The 14968-nt window shown below is 50.4% G+C and overlaps 1 protein-coding gene across 20 annotated transcripts in view; it reads right to left on the bottom strand.

The window, feature by feature from the left end:
• Nucleotides 1–4926: 4926 nt before the first annotated feature.
• Nucleotides 4927–14968, bottom strand: part of Cep250 (centrosomal protein 250) — a 46575-nt gene continuing 36533 nt past the window's right edge. For 15 of the 20 annotated variants that reach the window (XM_021246808.2, XM_021246817.2, XM_021246811.2 and 12 more), the window contains 6 exons: nucleotides 12326–14893; nucleotides 8995–9090; nucleotides 8660–8815; nucleotides 8070–8171; nucleotides 7066–7128; nucleotides 4927–5673 (listed from right to left, as the gene is read on the bottom strand). In XM_021246808.2, coding sequence (XP_021102467.1) covers nucleotides 5410–5673; nucleotides 7066–7128; nucleotides 8070–8171; nucleotides 8660–8815; nucleotides 8995–9090; nucleotides 12326–14893 — 3249 coding nt within the window. In that variant the 3' untranslated portion in view covers nucleotides 4927–5409. Of the gene's footprint in view, nucleotides 5674–6868; nucleotides 6967–7065; nucleotides 7129–8069; nucleotides 8172–8659; nucleotides 8842–8994; nucleotides 9091–9183; nucleotides 9386–12325; nucleotides 14894–14968 lie in introns of those variants that run through there. The other 5 variants (XM_021246814.2, XM_021246816.2, XM_013066718.3 and 2 more) reach the window with 5 other exon arrangements.

Raw genomic sequence — 14968 nt, 5'->3', positions numbered from 1 at the left:
TTATTTTGAGACAGGGTCTCACTATGTAGCCCAGGCTGGCCTTGAACTTGTGACAATCCTCCTGCCTCAGCCTCTAGAGTGCTGGGATCACAGGTGTGTGCCACAACACCTGGCAAGACTCTATGACATTAAATTATTTTTTGGTGCTGGAAATTGAATCCAGGGCCATGTGCTACACTTTCAGCTTTAATTTTTTTTTAATTGTGGTAAAATATACATGAGATTATCATTATAATAATTTTAAAGTGTACAGTTCAGTGACATTAAGCACACTCGCACTGTTGTGCAACCATTACCACTTTGAACTCAGTTTTCAAAATACATTTTCTTCCCCAACCAAATATATTTTGTACCTCTGAACAACCATAACCCCCAGTAGCAATGCTCAACCCTGGAACCTAGATTTTTGTTTTCTTCTTTTTTTTTTGGTACTGGGGATCAAACTCAGGTCCTTGCGCTTCCACAGCAGGTGGTGAAACCACTGAGCTAAATCCCCTGCCTTAGATTTTGTTTTCTAAGTGTTTTCTTTCCACTAGAAGTTCTTGGTCTGGACAAGAAGAGTATAAGGAAAACCTAGACATAAAATTTGGGGCAATATGAGCATCAAAAATAGCAACTGTTACATTGATGTGACAACAGTTAAAGAAAAAAGAAAACAGTTTATTGGCAGTGTATGTAATTAAAGGTGTGTGTTTGGGCAGGGGGTACAATTGTTTTATTTTATTTTATTTTTTTGTTTGTTTTTGAATTGTTTCATTTTAAATAAAATCTACCACAGAAAATAGTTGGGATGGATGGACTCTTTAACCGTATTGTTTTCTCATGGATTCTTTCCTCAAGAAAGACCAAAGGCCCCAGAAAGAGTGGCTGCTATCAAGAAATCAACCAATAACAAATGCTGGCAGGGGTGTGGAGAGAAAGGAACCCTTCTCCATTGTTGGTGGGAGTGCAGACTGGTGCAACCACTGTGGAAATCAGTATGGAGATACCTCAAAGAACTAGGACTACAGATCCCATTTGACCCAGCTATTCCCCTGCTGGGTATCTTCCCCAAAGAATTAAAAGAATCATATCACAGCAATATATGTGCACCCATGTTCATAGCGGCACAGTTTGTACTAGCTAAAACTTGGAGTGCCCATCAACTGGAAACTGGATAAAGATGTGGGTTTTTTAATAAAATGGAGTACTACTCAGCCATAAAGAATGAGGTATTAGAGACATTTATAGCTAAATGGATGCATATTGAGGCCATACGCTTAAGTGAAATAAATAGGACACACATGTGTAAATACCGAATAGTTTCTCCAGTGTGAGAAACTGAAAGTGTAAATAAGGATTAAAATGATTAAAATGAATAATTGATAATCTGAAATAGGAAAAGGTCCAAAGGTGTAGGGGTGGTGGGAGGGGAAGGGGAAAGGGAAGAAGGGAAAGAGAAAATTATGAGAAAAGAAAAAAATGGAAACAAAATCTATGTAAATAGGGAAGGGTGGAGGGGGTGAGGGGCACACAGGTAATGGGGAAAAAATAAGAACCAAGATACATCATATACAGGTACAAGCACCCAATGATAAATGTAAACATATTGTATACCTAAAATGTATCAATAAAAGAATTTTTTTAAAAATTTAAAAAAGAGGTACAAGAAAGACTAAAGGGTTTTTCCTTCCCGCTCTGGTCCCTGCTTAACCCTGGCTGAGAATAGACAGTGCCCTTCTCAGGGAGATGCACTACAGCCTAGGCCTAGCTTCTTGTCCTTTGTCATTCTTGTCATCGCCTGCCAAGCCCTCTCTTATCAACTGGACTCTGGCTGAATGCCAAGGAGGAGGCTGTCTTAAAACAAAGCCTAAATGCAGGAGCTCACAGTGTGACTTGGTGATGAAGCCCCTAACTAGGCTGCAGGTCAGTCAGCTGGAATGTGAGAGTACTCCAGCAGCAGCAAGCCTCAGCCTCTTGTATCTGACCAGACAACTGAAACAGGTGAGGTACAGGAGACATCTTGACAGGAAACCGATATGGGCAATGCAGGGGCAACATAGGGATGGATAGTTGGCCTGACACTCAGTAAAAGCCTTCCCTGATCCCCTCTCTTCAACAAGTAGTAGTAATTAAGAAAGGGCCAGGGCCGGGGATTTAGCTCAGTGGTTTTGTCGCCTGCTACGCCAGTGCAAGGACCCGAGTTTGATCCCCGGTACCAAAAAAAAAAAAAGGGCCAAATTTGAATAATAATTCTCATCCTGGGCTAGGGATGTAGCTCAGTGGCACTGCACCTGCCTGGCAGGCACAAGGTCCTGATTTCGATCCCCGGTTCCCCCCCACCGCCCAAAAAAAAAAAAAAAAAATCTCGTTCCTGGACTCCAAATAAATGGCTATGTCCTGGGAGTAAAGAACGCCTACACACTCTCAGATGGATACATTTCACAGCCTTGCAGAGACATTTCTCCTCTGACTCTGACCCCTATCTTACCTTCCAGGCTCCCTGCCTGAGCCAAACATCAGCCCCTATGAAGGCATCTAAAGTGCAGGTGGGATTGGCAGCAAAAGCCTAAGGAAAAAACGAGTCATAATGCCTCTTCTGTTCGTGAGCTCAGCGGGGTGGGAGCCCAGTCCAGGGAAGCCTCACCTCTCATCTCACCTCCATCAGCATCTGGCAAACCCTGGTCCTGGCAGGCATAGGGAATGTCTGGGTCCTGGGGCCTGGACACCCCCCGCCCCGGTTTTGTCACTCCTCCTCCTCTGCCTGCTTTCTAAGTGTGGTGAGCAGAGTTGAGCTTGCATCCCTGTGCCCCCAAGTCACGTGGCACGGTCACTGCTTGGAGCACATGGGCAGTACCTGCTTCTTCCTCCCTGACCCTGTGCACAGCACCCTTGTCACTATTCTTCAGAGTAGTTCACAAGGAGGGAGGACATGAAGCTTAAGAGGTCATCTGTCCCTGTCCCAAACTAATAAAGAGGACCTTGCCTGTGGGCTGCCTCCTCACCCTCACAGATACTCCTAGCAGACCAGCTGCAGGTCCCAAACCTGTGGCTGTACAACACAGCCAGCTCCACACCTGAAAAGCCTGACTCTGCCAGCAGCCTGAGTCTAACTGGTTTGATGAGCACTCTGGGTGGACCCTGTCCCGATGGAGTGGAGGCCACTCTATCTTCAGAGCCAGTGAGGCCCCTGAACTCTGGGGCCATCTTCTCCTCACCCCATCCTCTGCTGGGTGGTGCTCTCCAATGGACCAGCCCCTACTGGGTACTAGGGCCTTGGGGTGAGTGATCAGTAGTCAGTGCTCTTCTCTATAGGAAGCAAGACCCACAACCTAAATTCCAGGTGGGCCAGCAGGGACTTTTCCATCTGACGCCCGGCCACAGCCAGATCCTGATAGTGGCCCAGGCCAGTCCTGTGCCGTGGTGGGAACTGAGGAATCTCAGGTTTTGGAACATGGCTTAACCACCTATGGGTACCACACTGTGCTCAGGTGGAGCAGGAGGAGGAGGGTGAGGAGCGGTGCTTGGCTGTGAGGCCCAATGCCTTCCTAATTTGCTTTCCTGTGTCCGAAGAGTGAGGGAGACCCACCTTGGGCTTCATGACTGGGCAAATGAACCTCCATGCACTTACTGTACCCAGTCTTCACAGGCTGGATGAGAACCCACCTGCTGTCAGTATCCCCAAAGCTTCCAGACTTAGTGTGGACTGCATTGGTTTCACCAGCAGACAGACTGGAAGGGCTCCAGGCCTGGAGCACACAGTTCTTGGCTTCTTGGTGTAAAGCTGATCTTGCTCTCGCCCTGAAGCCTGTGATTGTGCACCCTTCACCCCCTTCACCCCACACCAGCAGCTTCTCCTCTAGTGGGTACACTCGTCCCAGGCAGCTTTTCTGCCTTCATGGTGCTAGGAGTCCTGTGTGGGAAACCAGAGAGCAAAGGTGATTGGGTCTCGTATGGTGTTTGTTGCTCAGATGCACAAATCGTGGGCAGCTCATTGAAAGAATGGGAGCAGGACTCTGGTCCCACCGTAAGAATACTGGCAACAAGAGCGCTGCCACGGCACCAGGGGTGCAACTTAGTGGCAGAGAGCTTGCCTAGTATACATGAGGACTGGGCTCCATTGAGAGGGAGATCTGTTCTTTCTTAGGCTTTGGGGTTGTAACAAAGGTCTCAGCCCTATGAGCTGGGTTCCATCCTGACTGTGTCCACCAGGCCCAGGTCGTAAGTGACAAGTTCTGTCACAGTTTACCCTCCTGACTGGCTTGATGCATTCTTAGACAATTCCAGGTGATATGCTCAGGAAGGGACACCTTAAGGACATTCACACAACCATCTGTCAAGGGGAATAGGACCAGACAGAGCCTCTCAACTCCAGAGATGTTGATCTAAGCCAAAAATGAACTCAGTGTTTTGGAGGCTCAGAACTTGTTTTAATTCAGGAACTTTTGGTGGGTCTTCATGTCTGTGAGTTAGAACTAGAGGCCTCCATAACCCATGCCCCAACATTGGCCCCTACCTGCTACCACAGCCAGACAAGTCTTCCCACCAGCAGCAACCCGACTCCTCCCTTCCTTAGTGCCCAGGATTTCCACAGCACTGGTCAGTACACAGAACTGCCTCTGACTTGTTCATGTGTGTCTGTTCTTTTTTGAGACAGGATCTCGCTATGTAGTTCAGGCTGGCCTTGAATTTGCAGCAATCCTCCTGCCTCAGCCTCCTGAGTGCTGGGATCACAGGCATGCACCACCACACCTGGCTTGTTAGTCTGTTATCAACTGGACTTCAGGCTCTCTGTGGACAGGAACTTTGTCTTGTGTATGTAACCTTCTAATTAGGCAGCATGACATGTAGTAAGTCCATGTCACCTGATGGGAATCAGCAAATTCTTCCTTAATTTCCTTGATGTGCTGCTTCCCCGCAAAACAAGAGGAGACAACAGCAGAGGACTAATACAAAGAGCCTGGGTTTATTGTTGAAGGGAAACATGAAGGTGAACTGCTGGGACAGTAAGTTCCTGACAAGAGGGCAATGAACTTCCCTACACTTACCGCATCAAATGCCGATAGCCTGCACGAGGATATCCACATGCTGTTGGTGGCACTGAAGCCTCCCAGCCTAGTGTGTACTGCAGAGGTTTCATCAGGCTCTGACAGCAGACACCCTGGGCCGGTGGGAGGTGCTCCTTGGGTGACTCTAGAGGTTAGTGACGTGATGCGCCTCATTTCCACGTGAGCTGGGGCCCTCTCCTGCTGTGCAGGTTTCTGTCCCCTTCCTTTGAATGCCAGCTGACCTGGGGGCCCAGGTGGGCTAACAGAGCCAGATCTTTCCTTTGGCACACCTGTCACTGTGTGGAGGGGCCATGACCTTCTCTATAGTCCTGTGTCTTTGTGTTCCAGCCGGCTGGCCTGTGTCCTGCCCTAGCTGTGGCTGCTACCTGGGGGTACCCTGCGGAGTGCTGGGGCTGGAGTGTAGCACGATTGGTCCTGAAGATGTCAGACTTTGAGTCAGGGACTCATCCAGTTTTCGGGTCTCAGCCTCCAGGACAGTGGCCTCAGGGGCCTGGGCCACTGTGAGAAGGGAGTGGGACAGGCTGTGGTGCAGGCCTGCTAGCTCCCGGCTGGTCTGCACTGAGCGAGCGATGTAGTCTTTCCTCTGCTTTCGCTCCAAGGCCAGCTGGGCCCGCAGCAGGGCCACCTGTTGAGCAGGAAAAACAAGAAAAAGAGCAGTTGATGGTCCCGAAGCTGTCCCAACTCTTCTGCTCTCTGCTCCTGTGGCTCTTGCCCAACCTTGGAATGAACTCTATCACATACATGAACCTCAGAATCAGGCTTTAGGGGGTTGTGGGAAGGACCCTGAGGACTCATGGAAAATTCAGTGATTTAGAAGCTTGGCTTCACAAGTGACACAAACAGGGAGCTTCAAAACAAAACTGCTCATCAATTTTATTAAAGGATCAGTTTCATGCAATAAAATGCCCAGGTTTTAAGTGTATATTCTGTCTGAGAATGGATATATATCCATGTATAATCACTATCCTAACCATGATATGGAACATTTTAATCACTGCAGAAAGTTCCATCATGCTTCTTTTGCAAGATTTAAAAAAAATATTTTGACTTGGGCCAGGGATGTAGCTCAGTGGTGCCATGCCTGCCTGGCAAGTGCAAGGTCCTGCGTTCAATTCCTGGTACCAAATAAATATATATATAGACTTAATCAGATTGGAGTGAGCCCTGGATAGCAATATTTTTTCAAAGGTCCCTAGGCGTTTCTAATGAGCAGCAGGTTAAGACTCCCTGACTAATCCTTCTGTTTTCCAGATGGGTAAAATGAGATGAGCAGGAGGGAAGCTGCTGGATCTTAGGACAGTCCAGGACTAGGGGGAGGCAAGAGGCATCTAGGGTGGAGATCTAAGGAGGCACTGGTCAGAACAAGTGCTTCTAATTCCATACCCCAGAGCCTCTCTTGCTCATCTGTCAGGACCACACCTAGAACTGCCCCATAAGAGCAAAACAGAATTCAAAGTAACAGTGGAGTCTAGCTATAGAGTCAGGCTCTGCCTGTAGTGACTAATGATTTCTGAAACAGGCTCAGAAATAAAAATTCCACACTTCTTCTTATTCCTGGGCATTGAGAGAAAAACTGGAGATGAGACCTGCAAGGCAAGAAGGCACTAGATGTAGTTTCCCTAGTGTAGCAGCTCAACCTGAGCGATGTGTAGGTGCCTCTGCCTGGTGGCTGGCGAGTCCTGCTTGCAAGGGCACAGCTACAGGCAGAGGAGGCCAGCATGCTTCTACTTGCTCTAGTGTTTCCTAGAATCTTGTCTGCTCCTCTGCCCTCTTTCTTCCCCTTCCTGAGCAGGAATCTGGATCATCCTTTTTGCCCACACCTGCTGTAGACATGCTCCAGGAAGAGTTGGGATTGTAGCCCTTCTTGCCTCCTGTGGAGCTTGAAGTTCTCTGAAGGCTGGAGGTACTTGCCCTCTCCCTGTGGGAGGTGTACAAAGGGCCAAACACACAGCAGAGCCTGAAGTCTGAGTGCAAGGGAGGGAAAGGGGCTTAGAAAATAGGTCCTTCCAGAACATACCTCTTTCTGCAGTTCAGTCATATGCTTGGTGTCTGAGGAGCCGCTCTGTCCTCCTTGTCCATTCTAAGGAAAACAAATACCAATCTTGCTGGAATGGGTAGTCATGCTCAGGGGACACTACAGAATCCTTCAGCTGTCTCCTCAGAGTCCTGGAGGCCTGGGCAAGGACTGTGGGCCATAAGTGCCTGAACTCAGACTGAACCTTTATGGGGCATGGTCTCAGGGCAAGGAGAGGCCCAGGAGGGTCCACAACAGCATAATGGGTGCCACCATGGAGACCTAATGTTGAACATCCAAAAGGCCTGGACAGCATTTGCTTCTCTGAGGTACTTTTATATTTTACAGAAGTAGGCCATGTATCTGCTTTGTGCCAGCCCTAGTCTGAGCTGAGGATGCAGAGGGGAAGAAAGACATGGCTCCTGCCCTTGGGACACTTCAATTAAAGGAAGGGGGATGGAGAGCTGGAGATGCTCAGCTATCAGAAGGAGTACCTCCCCGCAGGACTGCAAGGCTGGGTCCACTGATGGGCATTTTTCAGCTGAAAGAGTGATAGTGTAGGGGGGTCTTCCCCAGGGACCTTACCTGGAAAAGGGACTCTGTTCCCAGGAAACACTATGAACTGCAATCTTATAAACTTAGTACTATAAGAATGTCTAAGAAATCTGCAAAGCCATGATTGAGCTCCTAGGCACATCAAGAGCTGGTAAGCATCACGTGACACTCCATATGCCAGGGATTTTGTCCAGAGCCCAGTGAGCCCTGCTCCTGGGTGAGCTTGAGGCTTGGGAGCTCCTAGAATACAAATCTGGTAGCCTTGACTCCACCCCACCAACTGCCCTTGGGCCTGCTTCTCAGGGCAAGGCCAGCCTGAGCTGTGCTAAGTGGGGCAGATTCCAGTGAGGCAGGGCTCTCTGGACTGGCTGGAGTGGCTGGCTCACTGTCTAAGGGTGACCTAGGATATCTAAGGCAGAGGGCTGGAATGCAGGTGGGGAAAAGAGATAAACCTCCTGTGTGGGTGAAGAGGCCATGGCTTCACTGACCTCTAGGGCCTCTGCCTGGGATGTGTGCATGGAATTTCTCTTCAGTTTCCTCCGCTCTCGTTCCACCTGCCAAGACACAAGTGAAAGCCAGGTCTTGGTGTGGAGCCAGTGGAAGCTCATGGGTGGGACAAAGGGTCAGCGAGATGCAGGTGTTGGGGAAAGCAGTGTAGGCAGCCTGAGTGCAAAGAAGTGCCTGGGGCTGCCTCCAGGGTCAGCAAGCTTTTTCTTTCTTTTTGTTTTCTTTTGCGGGGGGGGGGGGGGGGGGGGGGGTTACCGGGGATTGAACTTGGGACCTTGCACTTTCGAGGCAGACGGCAGAACCACTGAGCTAAATCCCCGGCCCAGCAAGCTTTTTCTTTAGTAAATACTTTAGGCTTTCTGAGCCATTCCAGCTCTCTGTCACCACTATTCAGCTCCACTGTTGTGGTGAGCAAACAGCCATAGACAATGCATGGCTGTGTTCCAATCAAATTTTATTTTAGAATTTGGAGGTTGCATGAGAAGTGGAGATACAGACTCCAGGGGCAGAGCTGAGGGCAGCAGACATTACTGACCTGCTCCAAGGTGGTCCGAAGCTGGACGTTGTGGTGCTGCAGCCTGCTCCGGTCAATCTCCAGCCAGGCTACTGCTTGCTGTAGGTGTTCCAGCCTTTGTTTCCATGGCTGCTTCTCCTCCATCCCAGAATTGGACTCAGCTTCCACTCCTGAGACCTTTGGAGAAGACCTGAGAATCTCACCTGGGCAGCCCCAAAGACACATAGGGAACAGATGGAAGGCGAAGGGAACAACGTGGCAAGTCTAGGCTTCAGGGACCCAATACTCCACAAAGAGAACAAGCCCTTGACAGAGCTCCCTCGTGGGCCATCGGTCCCTGCCACTCCCCAGCTCACCTCTCTGGGCTGCGCACTTTGCTCTGCTCTGCTGGTTGGGCGCAGGCCGTGGAGCTGTTCTTCCTCCAAAGCCTGCCTGGCGAGCTCCAGCTCCTCCTGGGATATGGGGGTATGGGACAAAATCAGGCCACGCCAACCTCATATACAGAACCACCCCACCCTCCAACCTCATGAACACCATTTCCTTACCAGGGCACAGTCTGTTCTCCTGTAGCCTCTGAGCTATTCTAGTCTAGGACCTTCATTTTCCAGATGGATAAAACAAAGGAGCAGACAGGGATCCTCCCAAGGAGCAAGGATTCATGGTCAGCCTGCACTGAGCCAGGACCAGAGCCTCCAGCCCATCTTAGGTCTCACAAGGCAAAGTGACAACTTGGGGCTCTGACATGCTCTGGAAAGAGCAAAGACTTGAGTCATTCAGAGCTGGGTGCTAAGTCGCCACTTATTCGCTCTAAGACTTGGGTTAAAATATAAGCTCATTCCAAACCAGAAAGATTTTCCAAACCCCAAATTCCTCATTTACAAAATGACCACATGTTGCAAGAGACATGGGTCAAGGTCGTGGGGTTAAATCTCATTAGATGAAGAGGGAAGCCAAATGCTAGTTGGTTCCTAGTCACCCTGTTTCTTTTTCTTTTTTTTGGTACCGGGGATCGAACTCTGGTCTGAGCTCTTGCACAGCAGGTGGTGAAACCACTGAGCTAAATCTCTGGCCTCATCCTCTTTCTTTCTGTTTTGGAGCCGGGGATCGAACTCAGGTCCTTGCGCTTGCTCAGCGGACCCCACCCTGTTTCTTAATAACATCAAGAAGGACGACAGGATGATACAAGTACACAGTGTGATGGAAGCTGTCTTGGAAAGATGAACTGAGCAGTCAAAAGACTGAACTCAAAACCAGTATACATCTGTAATCCTAGCACTCTGGGAGGCTGAGGCAGGAGGATTGCTGTGAGTTTGAGACCAGTCTGGGCTACTAGTGAGTTCAAGCCTGAGCTACATAGTGAGACCTTGTCTCAACTGCCCCCCATCCCCTAAAAAAGGGACTGGGGATGTAGCTCAGCACAGGCCTTGGGTTCAAGACCTAACACCACCACCAACAAAACAAACAAACAAACCAACCAACCCAAAAACCCCAAGCCCCCAAAAGCCCGAGCTCTCAAGTCAGACTATTAGATCTAACTGTCCTCAGCCAGCTACCAGGTGTATGCCTTTGGACAAATTAACCTCTCTGCCATTTCTCAGCTGTAAAATGAGCATATTAGCAGTTCCTTCCTTTTTTTTTCTAGTACTGGGGATCGTACTCAGGACCTTGCACTTTCGAGGCAGGCACAGTGCCACTGAGCTAAATCCCTGGCCAGGGATTCCTTCTTTTTAGGATAGGGGAAGAAAGTGAGGTAACAGTGCCTGGCATGTAAAATGGTACTACCACAATGAAGGACTGGATTGAAAAGATGCCTCTGGGTGCTGGAGGTGGGAGGTGGGTGAAATAACTGACCCAAGTCCTGAGGAATACTGCTCAGTAACCAGGGGCATGGCCCAGAAGTGCCCTCCTGCCCAGTTACATGCCTTCCTTTTGCTGGGCCTGTGCCAATGGCCTGGAAATAGGAAAGGAGTTCCACTGATTGCTTTCTTCCTAAGCACTTGAAGTGCAGTGTTCACCTCATACTATCATTCCTGATCTTATTGACGAGAATGCCAAGGGTCAGAGAAGTGAAGACATTTACCCAGGGTCACATAGCTAACAAAACCATGGAACTGCATTCCAACCCAGGAACTTGAATCCACAGTTCACAAATGCAAATTCTCCCCTACACATTGTCCTTTAACAAAAGCAGAGTTCTGTAAGGTCCCAGAAGGAAAGTCCCTTGGGGTTTCTGTGTCTGAGATACAGGAGGGGTTCTTTTTTTTTTTGGTACCAGGGATCGAACTCGGGACCTTCTGCTTGAAAGGCAGGTGCTGGAACCACTGAGCTAAATCCCCAGTCCCCAGGAGGGGTTCTTTGGGGCTCAGTCAAGGGACCAGGATGTTGAATCAACTTTCCTGGAAAAATGGACTGAGTTTCTCTTGGCAAAAGAAAGGATGCCTGTCTACATTCAGTGCCAGCCTAGTTTTCCTGACTGCCAACTCTGTGTATGTCTTGTGCCCAGCATTGGTGTTGCAAAGGACTAAGGTGTGGTGCTTGACCTTGAGGTTAAATGTTATACCCTAATGTCCTATCCTGAACCCCCTTCCTTCTCCTTCAACAATCCACCTACCAGAGTCCACATGTTCCTAATTGCTGATGGTGCCAAAGTATTTAACGCTGGCCCAGGCTCATCCTTCAACTTCAGGCCCCTTTGCTAAGCCGCTGCTGGACATTTCACCCTGCACATAACCCCAGGTGCCTCACACCATTTCCAAACTGAACTCTTCATTCCACCCTTCTTCCTCTGCCTGGTTTTCTATATCTCCATGGGCAGAAACCCCTGTGTTGTCTTTTGACTTTTTGCCCTTTCTTTATTCCTATCTATTAGTCAATCAATGGTTAGGAGTCCTATGAACCCTCAGATCTATGCCATCTTAGGTTTCCACCACTCCCCAGGACTCCTATTACATTCTCCCAGTTGGCGTCCCCAGATCTGCTAACGCTCCACATGGTAGCCTGAGTGATCTTTTTGAACTATCTCTGATCATGTCAATTCCTTGCCCCAAACCTTCCTGCTAGAGCCCCAGGTCTTAGTGTGACTTATAAGCTCTGAGTGCTGTGGCCTCTGCTGTCTTCTCTTTCTCCTACCAGCTCTATTTCCCAGATGCCCAGAACTTCTTACATACTCTGTATGCTCTCTATCCCTCTTTATCCTCTTCCCCACAAACCCCTGCCCCCATCTGTGCTTGGGTAGTTCCCAACTGGTCCCTTCAGATCTAATCTTCAACCCTACTTGTACCAGGAAGCTTTTTGGGATTCACCCCCAGAAGAGGCTGGCTATCCTTCCAGCATAATTGGACCACCTGGCACTTCTTTATTAGGCAATGACTGCCTGCATGGAGTCACTCATCTAGACTACTTCCAAGGGCAGGGACTGTGGTTGGCTTACAGACTAGCCCTGTAGCCTGAGCTCTGCTCATGTTGGGTGCTCATGATCTCAGCTTTCTTACATCCTCTGAGGTGCCACAAGGTCCGGGGTAAAAGGCAGCCCCTGGGCCAGGGATTTAGCTCAGTGGTTCCGCTGCCTTCCTTGAAAGCACAAGGACCTGAGTTTGATCCCCGGTACCAAAAAAAGAAAAAAAAAAAAAGCACCCTCTGAGGTCAGCCAGATGGGTCCCCAGCCCTTATTCCCCTGGAGTGACTCACCTGCAGCCTCTGCTGTTCTGAGTCTCGTTGCAGGACAGAGGCTTGTAGGAGCATGGCTACCTCCTGCAGACTGCTGACACTGGCCTTGCTCTGAGCCAAGTTCAGTGCCAAGTCTCGGGCCTTCTCTCTCCACTCAATCTCCCTGGCTTCTGTCTGTCTCAGGGCTACTTGCAGTCGCTCCAAGTCCCAATTCAGTTTTGGAGAAGACTCCTCCACTGGGGAGGCTTTGTGGCTGGGAGGAGAGGCCGCCAAGTTCTTCCTTTGCTGGACCTCTCTAAGCTCCAGGATCTCTTCTTCCTTTTGGGCTAGAGTCAGCTGTAGCTCCCTTAGGCTCTCATGAAGGTCCCTCACCTCCTCTTTCTCTTGCTCCAGACTCTGCTTCTCTTGGACCTCATTCTCTTGGCTCCTCTGGGCCAGACACTTCTCCAGCAACTGCCCCTGTTCCTGAAGATGCTTCAGCTCTTCATCCTTCTGGGCAAGGGCCTGCTGGAGCTGCTGCACATCCTCCTGGTGTTGGAGATCCTGCTCCTGGATTTCACCTTCCCGCATTCTCAGGGTCTTATCCAGCTGCTGGGCATGAGCCTGGCAGGCATCCAGGGCGGCCTGCAAGGTGGCAGTGCCTGCCTCCAGGCTGTGGCTCAGTTTTGTCTGCTCAAGAAGACACTGTTCTTTCTCTTGCAGCGTAACCTGGGCCTTGCTGAAGGCCTCTTGCAGAACTGCCTCCTGATGCCGGAGGGACTGCCTTTCTGACCGCAGAGCCTCCAGCTCCTGGTCCTGTTCCTTGAGTGTGGCTTTTGCCTGCAGCCAGCTGTCCTTCAGGGCCCTTGCTTCTGCCTCGTGCTCTTGTGCCTGCTCGGCACACTGTTGGTGAAGGGCTAGTAGAGCTTTCTCTTGTTCTCGAGACTCAGCCCTTAGGTCTCCCAACACCTCCTCCAGGGCCTGTACCTGTCGTCCTTCCACTGTCAGCTCTTCCTGGAGCCTTTGCACCTGCTCCCTGTGCTCCTCCAGCTCCCCTTGATGCTCCTTCAGCGTCACATGGGCCTGTTCCAGAGCTGCCTGGAGTGCACTGGCCTTCTCCTTCACGATCTCTTCCTGGGCCTGGGTCTGCCGCTGAGCTTGCTGCAGGGCCTCAAGTTCCTGGTTCCTCTGGGCCAGGGCTCTCTGGGCCTCTTCGAGCTGACCCTGAAGCAACTGCTCTTTCAGCTCCCTTTGTTCCTTGGCTTCCTGCAGGTGACTCTGCAGAGTCACTATCTCCTGCTCTCTCTGAGTCAGAAGCAGGCTGGTCTCACCCACCTTCCTGTGCAGGCCCTGGAGCTGCTGCTCCAGCTGATCCTTGTGCTCCTGAAGTTCCTGGATGTGCTCCTGCTGGCATTCCACCTCCTTCTCCTTATCCCGCAGGATCAGCTTCATGTGCTCCAGATTCCCTCGATGTGCTTTACTAGGGCTCTTCCCTTCCTCTGCCTGCTCCTGCATCAGCTGTCTCTGAGAAGCCAGCTCCCGGCTGCGCTCTCTCAAAGACAGCTTGATCTGTTCCAGGTCTTCCTCTAGGATCTTGGTCTGCCGTGTCCTCTGGTCTTCCAGGACCTGAATCCTTTCCCTCTGCAGTAGCAGCTCCTGGCCCCTTCTCTCTAGGTCTTGAGTCAGATGCTCTTTCTGCCTCTGCAGCTCCTCAATCTGCTGACCCTGGGACTTCACCTCCTGGTTCCTCTCCTGCAGCTCTCTTGCCAGAATGGTGCTATGACTCTCCAGCTCATGGATCTGGCTGCTTTGCACCTGCAACTCCTGGCTCCTTTCTTCCAGGTCCAGTGTGAGGTGGGTCAGAGCCACCCTCTGCATCTCCCGCTGGCCCTCCAGCTCCTCAATCACCTTCTGCTGGCTCTCCAGCCTGTGATGGCTTTCTTGCAGCTCCAGGGCCAGGCATTCCAGAGTTACCAACTGCTTTTTCAGATCCTGAATCTGTCCTCTCTGGGACTCAATTACTTGGGCCTTCTCCTCCAGCTCCAGAAGCTGACGCTCCAAGACATTCCTCTGGGTCTCCCGATCCTTTTCCAGCTCCTTGATCTGCTCCCTCTGCAGAGTTAGCTTTTGCTCTCGCTCCTGGACTGCCATGGGCAGGTGCTCTAAGACAGACCTACACTTCTCTAGCTCCTGAATCTGTTCTTGTTGCAGATCCACTTCTTGGTTCCTCTTCTTCAGGTCCAGAGACAGCAGTTCTAGAGCAGCCTTCTGCATTTCCCGCTGCTTCTCCAGTTCCTGGATTTCTCCCTGCAAAGTTTTCACTTCCTCTTCTCTCTCAGATAAGGTGTGGGCCAGCAGAGCCAAATTCTCCTGCAAAGCCTTCCCCTGGGCCACTTTCAGCTCGCCCTGCTCTTGTAGAGCCTGGGCTCTCTCTCGCTCACTCTCCACCTCTTTGTTTTTCAATTTCAGTGCTGAGCGAGCCGTTCGCAGATCTTCTTCCAGGACCCCAGCAGCACTTGCCTGAGCCCTGGCTTCTGCAACACTTGCTTGCAGATGCTCCACCTGGGCTGTCAGGTCCTCCTTGGCTGCCCAAAGCAACTCTCGCTCATTCTGGAAAACAAGAGCCAAAGCCACCACAGACAGTATGACTTCTTTGATACCTCACTCCAACACTGGCCTAACTCT

This window comes from Heterocephalus glaber, unplaced genomic scaffold (genome assembly GCF_053883595.1).
Source record: "Heterocephalus glaber isolate CG9 unplaced genomic scaffold, H.glaber_assembly_v1.0 deba00001532, whole genome shotgun sequence".
NCBI classification, from domain to species: domain Eukaryota; kingdom Metazoa; phylum Chordata; class Mammalia; order Rodentia; family Bathyergidae; genus Heterocephalus; species Heterocephalus glaber.
This window is presented reverse-complemented; position numbering and strand designations above follow the sequence as displayed.